At 41.1% G+C, this 14,526-nt stretch overlaps 1 protein-coding gene across 1 annotated transcript in view; it reads left to right on the top strand.

Moving 5' to 3' along the window:
* The window catches only part of astn1 (astrotactin 1), a 2,581,734-nt gene that overhangs the window by 1,599,290 nt on the left and 967,918 nt on the right, over positions 1-14,526 (top strand). Inside the window, exon 16 of the mRNA XM_078219174.1 lies at positions 12,209-12,400. Within this exon, the coding sequence (XP_078075300.1) occupies positions 12,209-12,400 (192 nt within the window). The remainder of the gene's footprint in view (positions 1-12,208; positions 12,401-14,526) is intronic.

The following is a 14,526-nucleotide window of genomic DNA, read 5'->3' as shown; positions in this document are numbered from 1 at the left end:
ATTTACATTTTTCCTTAGATGAAGAGACCAATACTGTATGCAGTACTCCAGATGTAATCTCGCCAATACCCTGTACAATTCCCCTCACAGCAAATGATAACATTCTATTAGCTTTCCTAATTACTTGCTGTACCTGTATACTAGCCTTTTCTGATCTATGCACGAGGACACCCAGATCCCTCTACACCTCAGTTCTTTGCTATCTCTCAACATTTAGATAGTAAGCTTTGTTTATATTTTTCCTGCCAAAATGTACAATTCCACATCTGCCCACATTATACTTTATTTGGCAGATTTTTGCCCGCTCATTTAAGCTATTGATGTTATTTTGTAGCATCCTTACATCCTTTTCACAATTTACTTTCCTGCCTCTCTGCGTGTCATCAGCAAATTTAGCAACCATACCTTCAATCCCTTCATCTAGTTCATTTATATAATTGGTAAGGAGTTGAGGCCCCAGCACTGATAACTGTGGCAGACCACTCATCACATCCTGCCAACTAGAAAGAAGACCCATTCATGCCTATTTTCTGTTTCCTGTTAGCTAGCCAATCTTCATTCCATGCAATATGTTACCCCCTGCAACGTGAACTTTTATTTTATGCAATAACCTTTGATATGACTCCTTATGAAATGACTTCTGGAAATCTAAGTACAGCACATCCACCAGTTCCCCTTTATTCACAACACAAGCGATGCCTTCAAAGAACTCCAATAAATTGGTTAAACGTGACATCCCTTTCACCAATATCATGTTGACTTTCCTTGATTGTCTTGAATTGTTTCTAGTGTCCTTCTATAACATCAATGATAATGGCCTCTAACTCTGACAGATGTTAGGCTAACTGGCCTAGAGTTTCCCACTTTCTGTCTCCCTCCCTTGTGAATAATTGTTACCTTCCAATCTAACGGAACCTTCTCTGAATCTAGGGAATTTCGGAAAATTAAAACAAATGCATCAATTATCTCACTAGCCACTTCTTTCAAGACCTTAGGATGAAGTCTATTCGGACCAAGGGATTCATCAGCCTGCAGACCCAACAATTTGCTCCATACCATTTCCCTGGTGATTGTAATTGTCCTGAGTTCTTCCCTTCACTCTACTTCCTGATTTACAGTTATCTCGAGGATGTTACTGGTGTCCTCTATAATGAAGATAGATGCAAAATACCTGTTTAATTCATCCACCATAGAGTTACTTTCCATTACCAATTCCACAGACACACGTTCTATTAGACCAATGCTCACTTTGTTAACGTTTTCTATAGAAACTCCTCAGGGGGTGATCTTACTTTCTCATCCTGCCGGTCGGTGGGCAGGGTGATCCAATAAGATCGCGAGAGAGGCGAAAAATCTGGTTTGCACCCAGTTTCTCGCCAATTGAAATCTTGCCGGCCTCGGATATTATTAGTGAGTCCGGGTCACAATTGTTAGGGTTCACTTGCCTTAGCAACCTTGTCGGTGAAGGTCCTCATCACTGAGGATCACATATGGTCCCCATCAACCAGGACCTGTCGTGATGACCTCACTGGTAGAACCGGAGGCCATTGAGGCTCCCAAGGGGGTCAGATGCGGGGGGAGAATGCCCCTTGGGCAGTGCCAGCCTGGCACCCTGGCATTGCCCACTGGGCACAACTGGCACTGCCAGCCTGGCACACTGCCAGTGCCTACTGGGGAGTGCCAAAGCGGTGTGGCCAGAGGGGGCAGGACCTACAGAGGATGTGAGGCCTAAGAGGATGGGTGGAGCCTAAGAGGAGACAGGTGGGGGGAAGCTATGCATTCTGCAACCAGTGATCGACCGGGGGGCAGCGATTGACCCAGCCGGGATGGCGTGGGGGGGAGATAATCGACCAGAATGGGGGGACAATCGGCCGGGCTGTCTCGCAAGCTTTCCCTTGTACTCTCGCTATTGCCTCGTTGTCAATCTTTTTGTCATTCTTTGAGGTTCTTTATATTCTGACCTGCTACTCGCCTTTGCGCAAGTGCTTTTTCTTTAAGTTTAATACTCTTTAACTGTTATAGTTAACCAGACGATGGGCACTCCCCTTGCATTTTTCCTTCTCATTAGAATGTGTCTTTTTGAGAATTCTGAAATATTCCTTTAAATGCCTGCCACTGAACCTTTATTGATCTATTCCTTAAGCATATTAGCCAGTTCACTTTAGCTAGCTTTGCTTTCTTACCCTTATATTTGTCTTTAATTAAGTTTAAAATAATAATTTTGGATGCACTCTTCTTTCCCTCAAACTGAATATAAAATTCAGTCATATTATGATCACTGCAGCCTTGGGATTCCTTCACTTTGATGTTATCAATTAATCCTACCTCATGGCACAATACCTGGTCTAGTTCAGCCTGCTCTCTGGTTGACTCCAGAATGTGGTGTTCTAAGAAACTATCCCAAAAATATTCTATGGACTCCTCATCTATGCTGCCTTTGCCCATCCAATTTTTCCAATTTATATATATAGATTAAAATCTCCCATGATTATCGCAGTACATTTCTGACAAGCTCCCATTATCTCTTATTTGGTACTCTGACTTGCCTTGTAGTTACAACTTGGGGGCTTGTACACCATTCCCACAAGTGACTTCTTGCCTTTATCATTTCTCATGTCAGCCTAAACTGCTTCCTCTCTAATGCGTTATTACCATCATGAGTTAACAGAGCCACCCCTGCACCTGTTCTCAACTTCCTGTCCTTTGTAAATGTCACGTACCTTTCAATATTCAGGTCCCAATCTATGTCATCCTGTATCCTCTGCAATGGCTATCAGATTGCACTTAGTAATTTTTATTTGTCCTATCAGTTTCGAATGCAATGTGCGTTCAGATACAGAGTCTTAAACTTTGGCCTTTTATTGTTTTTGTAGCATCAAGCCTTCTCTGCTGATTTACTCTTAGATTTGTGCTCTCTGTTCCTTTTTGTCACAGTCTGTTTGTCTTTCCCATATGAGTATCTATTTCTTTTGTCCTGTCTCGACGCTTTTGCATATCACACCTTCCTAAATTTGACCTCTTGCCCCCATTATCCAGCCTAAAACTCTGTCTATTTCCCTAATTATGCAGCTCACCAGAACATCAGGCTCAGCATGGCTCAGGTGTAAAGCATCCCAATGGTACAGATTCAATTTTCTCCAGTATTGGTGCCAGTGCCCTATGGACCAGGACCCACTTCTCCCACATCAGTCTCTCAGCCACGTGTTCATTTCTCTAACCTTATTTGTTCTTTGCCCTGTTTGCTCAGGGTTGGGGGGAAGGTTCCTATTCAAAAAGGAGAGGAAGGAAGTGAAGGTGATGGAAGACGTACTCAGCATCATGTGAGCTTGAAATTAGTCGAAGGGGAATGAAATTGAAGCCTTTTCTAAGGACAGGTCATTCAGGATCATGGTGGGAAGGTTGGGGAGTATCATGGTACAGCATTTGACTGAGTGTGGCATCGAGGAACCCGAGCAAAACTGAAGTCAATGATAATCGGGGGAAAACTCTCCTCTGGCTGGAGTCATAGTTGGCACAAAGGAAGGTGGTTGTGGTGGTTGGAGAATCATCTCAGCTCCAGGACATCACTGTAGTATTTCCTTAGGGTAGTGTTCAAGGCCTAACCATCTTCAGATGCTTCATCAATGACCTTCCTTCCAACATAAGGTCAGAAGTGGGAATATTCACAGATGACTGCACAATGTTCAGTATTACCCATGACTCAGCACACACTGAAACAGTCCATGCCCAAATGCAGCAGGTTCTGGGCAATATCCAGGCTTGGCCTGACAAGTAACAAGTAACATTCGTGCCATACAAGTGCCAGGCAATGACCAGCAAGAGAGAACCTAACCATCGCCCCTTGACATTCAATGGCATTATCATTGTTGAATCCCCTACTGTCAACATCCTGGGGGTTACCATTTGACCAGAAACTGAACTGGACTCGCCATATAAATACTGTGGCTACAAGAGTAGGTCAAAGTTCACCAAACCTCACTTGGTCAACAAGAGGAAATTGGTCTTATTTTGCAGGAAGCATGTAACTCACTTCCTGACTCACCAAAAACTGTCTACCATTTACAAGCCACAAATCAGGAGTGTGGTGGAATTCTCTCCATTTGCTATATGAATGCAGCTCCAACAAAACTGAGGAGCTCGACACCATCCAGGACAAATAATAGCCCACTTGATTGTTACCCCTTCAACAAACATTCAATCCCTCCAGTACCAACGAACAGTAGCAGCAGTGTGTACCATGACAAGGTGCACTGCAAGAATTCCCCAAGGTTCCTTAGGCAGCACCTTCCACACCCACATCCGCTACCATCTAGAAGGGCAAAGGCAGCAGATATCTAGGAACCCCACCGCATGAAAGTTCGCCTCTAAGTCACTCACCATCCAGACTTGGAAATACTTCACTGTACCTTCCCTGTTGCTGAGTCAAAATCCTGGAACTCCCTCCCTAACAGCACTGTGGATGTACCTACACCTCAGCAACTGCAGCGGTTCAAGAAGTCAACTCACCACCAGTTCTCAAGTGCAACAAGGATTGACCTGGCCAGTGACATCCACATCCCATAATATTTTTTAAATTAGCACATGCCAAGTGGTGAGATTGGAAATAGGGATGTGTCAGGGTGAAGTGATGGAGAAGGAGAAACCCCAAGGGATTCCTTTGGATTCTTGGCACCCACGAGGTGTTGGAGCTTACAATGAGTCAGTTGAAGAGAGAGAGTTTGAAGACATGAATATGGTGGCATATGTTATTGAATGTGAATCTCAGGATGCGGCAAGAACAGTTTTTCAATGAATATTGGATGCCTATGAGATATCTGTAATCATGGATGTATCCAAAACATGAACAGAGACACTTCATTTGGAATCAAGGTGGGATAAGTCAGAGCTGGAGACAGATGCTAAGGAAGAAGATGTAGCTGTGAAAGCAAGTCTTCATAAATGCCTGATCAAGCATGAGAAAGCAAGTTTTAAAGTTTATTTATTAGTGTCACAAATAGGCTTACATTAACACTGCAATGAAGTTACAGTGAAAATCCCCTAGTTGCCACACTCCGGCACCTGTTCGGGTACACTGGGCGAGAATTTAGCATGGTCAGTGTTCCTAATCAGCACATCTTTTGGTCTGTGGAAGGAAACCCACGCAGACATGGGGAGAATGTGCAGTCTCCGCCCAGACAGTGACATAAGCCAGGAATCAAACCCGTGTACCTGGTGCTGTGAGGCAGCAGGGCTAACCACTGTGCCACCGTGCCGCCCTATGAAAGTAAACAAGGTAGAAGAGACAAATGGAAAATCCATCGGAGAGTGAAGAGCAGGATTCCTTTCAAGATGGGCATCCCTGGAAGAAAAATAGCAGTCAATTAAACACAAATACAAAAGCAAAGTACTGCAGATGCTGGAAACCTGAAATAAAAAACAAACAGAAAGTGCTGGAAATACTTAACAGGTCTGACCTGTCCTTACAGCTACACTCTTACAATCACATTGTAAAATGGTGAGGCAAATAGCAACAATTAATTATAATGATTATCTGTCACTCCTAGTCTCCCGAGTCATTGCAAGCCTTTTTAAAAAGGCTGTCATATTTCTCGGCGACTGAAATTTCTGATATCTAAAATATGATTTATTTTAAATAACAGGAAAAGCTAATTGCATATTTCAAAATTAATCAATTTACTTCACCAGCAGAATTGTTTTTGTGCCCTTTTATACCTTCATTACAATCTTTACTTGTAGACCTCTGCCTCCTCCAATTGTTTACGCTGATATTTTTGCCCAGAGTGTGACCCTATTAACTGATGACACGCTATTGTAGCTCGAACATGTGTAGTCCATCCGATTTCCCATCTTGCACCAGTAACATTTAGTCAGTGGAATTGGTGGAATATTTTCTACTCAGCATCTAACAGCTTCTGCTTGTTTTTTTCTTTATTCTGGTTTTAAAAGCTCGGGAACAAGTTTCAAAAGTTTTATTGAGGTAAACGAGTAATGAATGATTCTTTTTTTGAAGAAATTCTGTGTGCGTATGTCCATGAGGTGAAATAAGAAAAAGTGACAGTCTACACTGGTGTTGCCATTGTACGTGCTATAAACTTCAAGAAAGTATGATAAGCAGTGTGTCAGGGAGCGAGAGAGAGGGGGAGAGAGAAAACAAATGGAAAGGTGAAAGTGGGCTTGGGCATTAGCATAACATTTTGATTTTAATGTCAATTCATTATCATCCACTTCACAGTACTGCCAAAGACCAATTTTTCATTCCACACGATGTAAGATCAGAGTCTCTGTGATAACTGCACAGTGTTACATGTAGCAGGTGACTTAACATATAATAATGCAGTGGAATATATAAAAACTAATGGTGTCAGGGACCTTGCAGAATTCTCCAGTCCACAGAATTCATCCCAATTTGTGTTACTTTTCCTTTCAAATTGAAAACAATCCCAGTAGAATTTTGAAAGCAGACAGGAAAGCACTAATTGTCATTGGATTTGTGTTTGTTTTTAGTGAGAAAATGTAAATTTTCTAATTGCTAACAACTGTCAGATACATAGACGGAGAGAGCAAGAGAAAGGGGCAGAGAAATGCTCTACTGGCTTCAATAGAAAAGGAAATCAAACAATGTCAAAACAAATTGCCAATTTTCCTGTTCCCAACTTGTGCAAATTGTGACCAATTTCACCCCTGAGAGTTTTCTCCATCTCTTAATTTGAGTTATTTTTTCAATTTTAAGAAATAATTACCATTGTAATCATGAAAGAAACAGAAAAGCTCTGTTACTTGTTCTTCGTTGATAGCAATTAGAGTTCACAGTTGCAAAGGAGAAAAGTGAAGACAATGATTCAATATGCAAACAGTATAGATTAACGGGCAAGTTTGAGGGGATGTGAATGAGGGGAAATGAATGGAAGGATATACAGATCAGGTTCAATTAATTAAGGTTTGGGATGTCATGTACAGCATAAATACTGGCATAGGTTAGTTAAGCCAAATGGATGATTCCATGCTGTCGGTGCCAATCTGATAACCAATCATAAACAGAAAAATCCGAGCAATTAATTTAATATGTAAAAATGACTTATTTAGTTACTGTGGCCTAATTCCATCCTGTGTAATTTTATCAATTGTTCTAAAATAGTGAATTCCTGACTCAGCGACTGCTAAGTCACAAGAGATTTACTGTTTGCATATGATGCTTTTTGCATTTTGTGTAACACACAGTGAGAAAACTGCCTTTGCATCAATTATACTCCAGAGTTTCCTCTTAAATTTAATGCCTTGTATGAATGTTCCAGAGTCTGAAACAAAAACATTCTCAGGTTTACCACTCCAACATAAGTATTTATAGGACATTACAATGTAAAACAATTGAAATGGCATGTGTCAGTGAACTGATTGGTCCATTAAATGAGATCCCATGACGTTATTTGTATAATATTTGTATAATAACTTACACCAGTCAGACGATAGATATGGGAATGAATGTGATGGTTGTTAAAACAAAACAGCCATGTTTAAAGGTGTAAGGCTTCTCACAAAGCAAGCATCTCCACTCGATTCCTTGATCTTTACTGCATTTTCCCAGGATTTGCGTACATTCATAATGATTTCTGATGGGTCCTTTACATCTTCTTGGGAGTCCCACAGCTCTAACACCCTTTCTGCCCTCTGCTCTCATAGTGCACAATCACCACGAAATGGACTGAAGCAGAGAATGTTAAACAATCCACTGCCCTGTCTACTGGCCCATCCCTGTGTTCAGCCTGACTATCTCGCAGCTTTGAGTGAGACCAAGAAAGAGCAACAAACATGCAAGCACAATTGGAGAAACTCTCTCCTACTTTTCTCCGTCCCTCTTTCTCTCTCTCTCTGTCTGCCCCACTCCTTGCGGCATTTTAACACAGTGGTTAGCACTGCTGCCTCACGGTGCCAGGGACCCAGGTTCAATTCTAGCCTTGGGTGACTGTCCGTGTGGAGTTTGCACCCTCTTCCTGAGTCTGCGTAGGTTTCCTCCGGGTGCTCCAGTTTCCTCCTACAGTCTAAAGATGGGCAAGTTTGGTGGATTGGACATGCTAAATTGCTCCTTCGTGTCCAAAGGTTTGTAGGTTAGGTGGATCAGCCATGGTAAATGCATGGGGTTATGAGGATTGATAGGCCTAGGTAGGAAGCTCTTTTGGACAGTCGGTGCAGACTCAATGGGCCAAAGGGCCTCTTTCTGCACTCTGGTTCTGTTTCGCTCTTGTGAAAAACATAATTGATAAGTGACGCAAACAGCTTTGACTATGCACAAGGACATGGCACTGTCCGGAAGAGAACAGAGAACAATCTAAATTCTCCGTTCTCGTTGGCAGTGGTGGCAGTGCAAACGAGAATGGACAACTTCTCCCTATCTTCAGCTTCAGTGATGAACAAAAATAAATAACTACTCCTTTGCCAGGCCTTCTATTCTTATGTTAATATCTCTCATCCAGACAAGGACAAGAACAGGGGAATGGCACAAAGTCACAATGGTCATTTGGTAGGCCGCTGCACACGATGGGCTGAATGACCTCCTTCTGCACCGTAACAATTCTGATTCTGACATTTAATCCTCAGCTCCTGGTTCAGTCCTCAAAATCTGAGCAATGATCGTCACCCACATGTGCTGAGGTCAATCTCCACTGTGAGGGTTTAACTTGAAATCTGATCCTTCTGACCTCTCTGTATTGTGTCTCATCATATTCGGTTAAGTCTATTGGCAAAAACCCTGAACCATATTGTGAGGGTAGGATATTTTGGGTGTAAAATTCGAAGTTGTAGCACCAATTGTTTGGAGACCGAAATGGCTTCCAGTGCCTGCGCACATTTCTACCATAGGCAGCACAGTGGTTAGCACTGCTGCCTCACAGCACCAGGGACCCAGGTTCGATTCCATGCTCGGGTGACTGTATGGAGTTTGCACATTCTCCCTGTGTCTGCGTGGGTTTCCTCCAGGTGCTCTGGTTTCCTCCCACGCTCCAGATTGATTGGCCAACCTAATTTCCTCCTTAGTGTCAGGGGAAATAGCAGAATAAATACGTGGGGTTATGGGGATAGGACCTGGGTGGGATTGTTGTCGGTGCAAGCTCAATGGGCCGAATAGCCTCCTTCAGTGCTGTAGGGAATTTATGATTCCATGAATTGTTCTCATGCTGTCTTGATAATGCAGCACCCTACACTCACTTTTAAAGTAGGCACTAGTCAACTTGCCTTTGCAAGTAATTGGCCTAAAGTCTGTGAAGCAATTTAGTTTGCCTTGAGGCAGTCTGCACCAGTATGGATTGCCTCTGGAAAACTACTCACGTAAAAAATAGTAACTACTTACCATAATCACTGTTGCCCACAATCTAGACTGGAGTCTGACCACAGTCCCAACTTTGACCTCCAGACTCCCTCAGTTTCTCTGCAACTTCAACAGTGACCGAGCCACCCGCTATGGAAGCCCTCACCCCTAAAAATCTTCAATCTTTATTTGATCCCTGATAGCACTTCCAACCTCTCAACAATGCCCACAGGGTTTGTGACCTTCCTAACCAAGATACAGCCATATTCTTGAGATCTGTGACCTCTCTAACTGATCACATACCAAATGCTGATCAACTCAGATTCCAAGGTCCTCCCTTCCCCAAGGAACCTAACCCTAATCCTTTAGGATGTGGAAGTGTTGGAAAGGGTGCAGAGGAGATTTACCAGGATGTTGCTTGGTATGGTGGGAAAATCGTATGAGGAAAGGCTGAGGGGCTTGAGGTTGTTTTCGTTAGAGAGAAGAAGGTTAAGAGGTGACTTAATAGAGGCATACAAGATGATCAGAGGATTAGATAGGGTGGATAGTGAGAGCCTTTTTCATCGGATGGTGATGGCTAACACTAGGGGACATAGTTTTAAATTGAGGGGTGAGAGATATAGGACAGATGTTAGAGGTAGGTTCTTTACTCAGAGAGTAGTAAGGGCGTAGAATGCCCTGCCTGCAGCAGTAGTGGACTCGTCAACATTAAGAGCATTCAAATGGTTATTGGATAAACATATGGATGACATTGGAATAGTGTAGGTTAGATGGGCTTTAGATTGGTTTCACTGGTCGGCGCAACATCGAGGGTCGAAGGGCCTGTACTGCGCTGTAATGTTCTATGTTCTATTAATCACTTACCTAGAATTTTGAATGCTAACTATTGCAGGATTCTATCATATCATTATTTATATCGCAATGAGATCCATGATCCAAAACTGAGGGCTCCTCAATCTCCCATTTGAGCACTGGCTATTCACATGGTACAGCTAAGTTACCCCCAAAACAAGCGTGCCAAAATTTCCAGGCCATTAACTTGTCTTGGGCATTGACATAGCTACACTATACATCCATGTAATACATTACACCAGTTTTACTTGAGTTTTTACTGAATGAAGCAGTTTTCTCCAGATCATTAAATCCAAAGAACACGTGTGCTTTGTAAGTCAGAACTGTATAGCATCAGGCTCCTTACATGAATGTAGGAAAGTACTGTTAGTATTTAACCTGCTGTTAGCTACTGAGGTATTGTAGTGATTAATATAGCAACAGAAACATATCCTAAACACCTAGATAAACTCTATCCAACGAAATAAAAGCAAATCAGCTGTGAATCCATTTTGGTTATAATATATCATTCTGTGAAAAATTATTTGAAATTGCTAGATTTATTCTGCTTTAAGGAAACTATTTGAATGATTCATTGAAATCCCAAGAACCTCATTTAATGGAAAGCAAGATCTCCTGATCCGCTTTGCAAAAAGGCACAAGCTCTTAAATATGTTATTTTTAAAAGGACAACTCCGACTTAATTAAAAGAGTGAAAATGCAAAAAGGTCACTTTGTGCCATAATAGTTTGGTGACTTTCCCACCTACGCTCAGTCATAATTAAGTTGCGGTTTTCCTTTAAAGAGTCATAGAAATTAAATTAATTAATTAGACATTCATCAAGTTGGCAACAAGGAATATATTTGAGCAGCAACCATCTCATCACCATTACACTCTGACAAAAGGCTAATCATCCATAATCAAAATAATCCTGTTACTTGGACTAATCTCATTAGGCAAGTATTATGCACAATGCAACACACTGTACTTTAAGCAGTTTCATAAGTTTATACTTCATTTCCAATTGTAACAGCATATAAGTGCATCAAATTTGATCAAATCTATGTTTCATAAATGTATTTCTTTTACCATAAATCAATATCTTTTACTAAAAGTTGGATAATTTATGCTTTTTTAATCAACTGGAACTGAAAATGTTGCACAGAGTTTGCATCTGGATTGGGTTATTTATCAAACTCTTGTACTGAGGGGTCACCAATGGTAAATCATGTTCAACAGCATGTGCAGTCTATCAATCAATCTGATTTCACCTTTGCCGAATGTCCAATTGAAATAAAAGCATTTGTATCATCTCCTGCTGTAACTCATTGGGCTGATGGGCCTGCACCACTAGTAGTCCCAACAGCACCAGAACTGAGTAATGATTGCTGCTGGGAATGTGAGGAGTCCCTGGAATACACAGGAAATGGCTTTAAGACTCAGATAAGTCTGTATGGGGAGGTTTCAGGGTGTCAAAGAAGAGATGTGAGGAGGGGTGGGGAATGGATTTTAAAACCAGGCAGAAAGGTATAAGCGTGGGATCAGATTGATAACTCCAGAGGAGGTATCCCCCTTCCTTCCCACCTTTCCACCAAAGCTTGTTAAAAACAAATCGGCCTTCACACTTAAGTCTGTCTTCAGCCGGCCGGTGTATTATGGAGGGAGAGCCAGATTGAGGGCCTTATGTGGTCAATATTTGGCGATATAAGTGCTTCAATAGAGCCAAGAGCAGATAGCCTAGAGGGTGCCTTATCCACCCCCACATGCCCTCTGCACAATGGGGACCAGGTCGGAGGTGGGTGGAAAGGTGGTTGCCTAGCCAGTTGACATATTTTATGTGCTCCCTCACTGAAAACACACCCCGTGGAGTGTCTAAAATCCAACCCATTTTTTTTCTTTCTTACCTCAGAGCCATTGAGCCCCCTCTGTTCAATTTCCATTCCATTCCAGCCTTTAATGCTGTCCAATGATACCTGGTCATCTCTTGATTTACCTGATCTGAATTTGTTAATCTTTGTGATGGTACGTGCTTTAACGCTTCACTTAAGGTTGTCGACTGAACGTTTTTTTTTTAATAGTTGTATTGAGGACTACAAGCTAGCTCCGGATGGAAGGCTGTGCCAGCTGATTTCTGAATCCTGCACCAATGGCCTGGATTGTGCTGACGCCAGCATTCCTCTGAACCAGACTTTCTTCAGAGATGTCTTCTACGGTTACAATAATCAGACTAAGGAACCTGTGCTTGGCCAAGTCTTCATGGGAACATTCAGGTAAGATTTAATACTCTCCACATTCTGTTCTTCTCTCTACTACAAGCATACGTTTACTATTGAGCCAGGAACAAAGATGTGAAGAACATCAAGGCAGTTCCTTTTTCTTGTACTGGTGAAGTGACCTCTTTTCAGTTTGTAGGTGTTGTCCAAGTTGAGAGACAGATGGTTAATTGCTGTGCCAAGGCAATTTTTGCAAACTGCATTTATTAGTTTAAAAGCAGATGGCTTCACATTTAATAGGGTTTTTTTCTGAACCCTCAAGTAAATAGCAAAGATATATGAACCCGTTGAAGGTGAAGTACTAGAAAGTTATCCTTATGAATTGGCACTGTTAAACAATCACAGTGTATGACAAGTAGACCTTCACCAGGGTCAACATAACTGAATAAATCTATCAGTCAAAACATGAAAGTATCACAAGCATTTTTGTTGTGTTGCAACTGTTCATAAGGTATTTCTTTTGGAGCACCACAGTTTCAGACAAAAAAAAGTTGCTTTCAGACTTAGCAAACTAGTATGATAACTGATTATACAAACACAAACCTACACTATTTAACCCATTTGCTATTGAATAGGGAAGAGGCGATAATAATAATGGAAATTTCATTGTTACAGTTTTATGCAGGAATTGTTTTGTCGAATAGCAATTATTCCATTTTTTATGATTGGTACATTGGACAGTTCAAATGCAATCCATATGCGACTGGATGTGAGCAGCAGATGATCATAGGTTTTCTGTGTGACGTTGTTGCTAATTGCTAATCACTACTGCCTCTCAGACTGTGAAATCCAGTATGACCCTTTCCTCCTCCTCTTCCAGGTGAACAAATCATGTTGGAGGCCACTTTACAGTTTACACAAATGGGCCTTACTAACAAGCATTTCCTTTCACTGCAGTAAAAATCAGGTTCTGAACAGAGAACTGTTCATGTGTTAAATAACATTGAAGTGGGGTCTCAGAGTCATTCTATGTGCGCAATTTCGCCGGTAGTATCTGATTCGGTTTTGGTGGTGAATTCTCTTCTTAATAGTTTGTGCTTTAACAATTCCAATGATTTCAACAGCTGCAGTAAATAGCAATAATCTGATAGCTCTTCTCTAGAGCCATTATGCTGCCCAAGATAAATTTGATCCCTCCAGCAATCTTGTCATCCAAAGTTTTTTGCTGTCATAGTATATGATACATGTATATTTAGAAGTATACTGCATTATAGAAGAATTACTCTACATTCACTTCACTACTTTGAGTGTTTCCCAGGTACAGATGTTTAGAGATGATACTTGCCTGGAATAATGAATATAGAACATATACCATTCAGATTGATCAATTTCCCAAATGTAGTTGGACAGATCCATTAGTTTCAGTAGTAGAACTTTGTATTATTGACATGAGTTCAACTGTTTTATTTAATGTCTATATCGTATGCTGGTTGTAGAAACATTGAATGCAAATGAATAAAATAAAAATTTGTCACTCAGGATATCGGTGGGACTGAAGAGAAAAATGGAAAAGCCTTCAATTTACACACATCTCACTTTCAAATTCAGTAATGTATCTGTTTGGCTGCAGAGTAAATAGAGTGAGCTGTTGCTTGCAGCAGGCTTATTATACATTTTTATATAACTTCCAATTTTATTACAAAATAATTTTAATCTGGTGTTCTGAAATGATCATATTTCACTCATGTCTGTTGCATTGATTTAAAATATTAAATAAAATTGTTAAAGCAACCTACATCACAGCAAATCCACACAATATTATTTTATTTTGTGCTTATAATGGCCATTGGGAGTGATCAGAAGGACCTGCTCAAAAGTTGTCCTGTTACAGCCGTCATTTATACAGATCATCCGAGCATATTCAAGCCTTTTATACAGATCTAATCAGATGAGTATATTGAATTCTGAACAGATCTAATCACATTCCTTAATACAATGGATTTCCTACCTTGTTTACCCAATAAGTCTTTACCAGAATACAATTACACCCATAATTAAAATACCAGTGTGGTTGGAGCTTTTTTTTCCCAGAGCATTCCATTCTTCGTATGCCTTCATTTTATTTGAGTCATGCTACCCTCTTTAACCCCTGTCAGGCCATGCTAACCTGTATTTTCTGAGTT

This window comes from Mustelus asterias, chromosome 8 (assembly GCF_964213995.1).
Source record: "Mustelus asterias chromosome 8, sMusAst1.hap1.1, whole genome shotgun sequence".
In the NCBI taxonomy this organism is placed as follows: Eukaryota; Metazoa; Chordata; class Chondrichthyes; order Carcharhiniformes; family Triakidae; genus Mustelus; species Mustelus asterias.
Note: the sequence above shows the minus strand (reverse complement) of the source record. Positions and strands in the feature narration are given on the sequence as shown.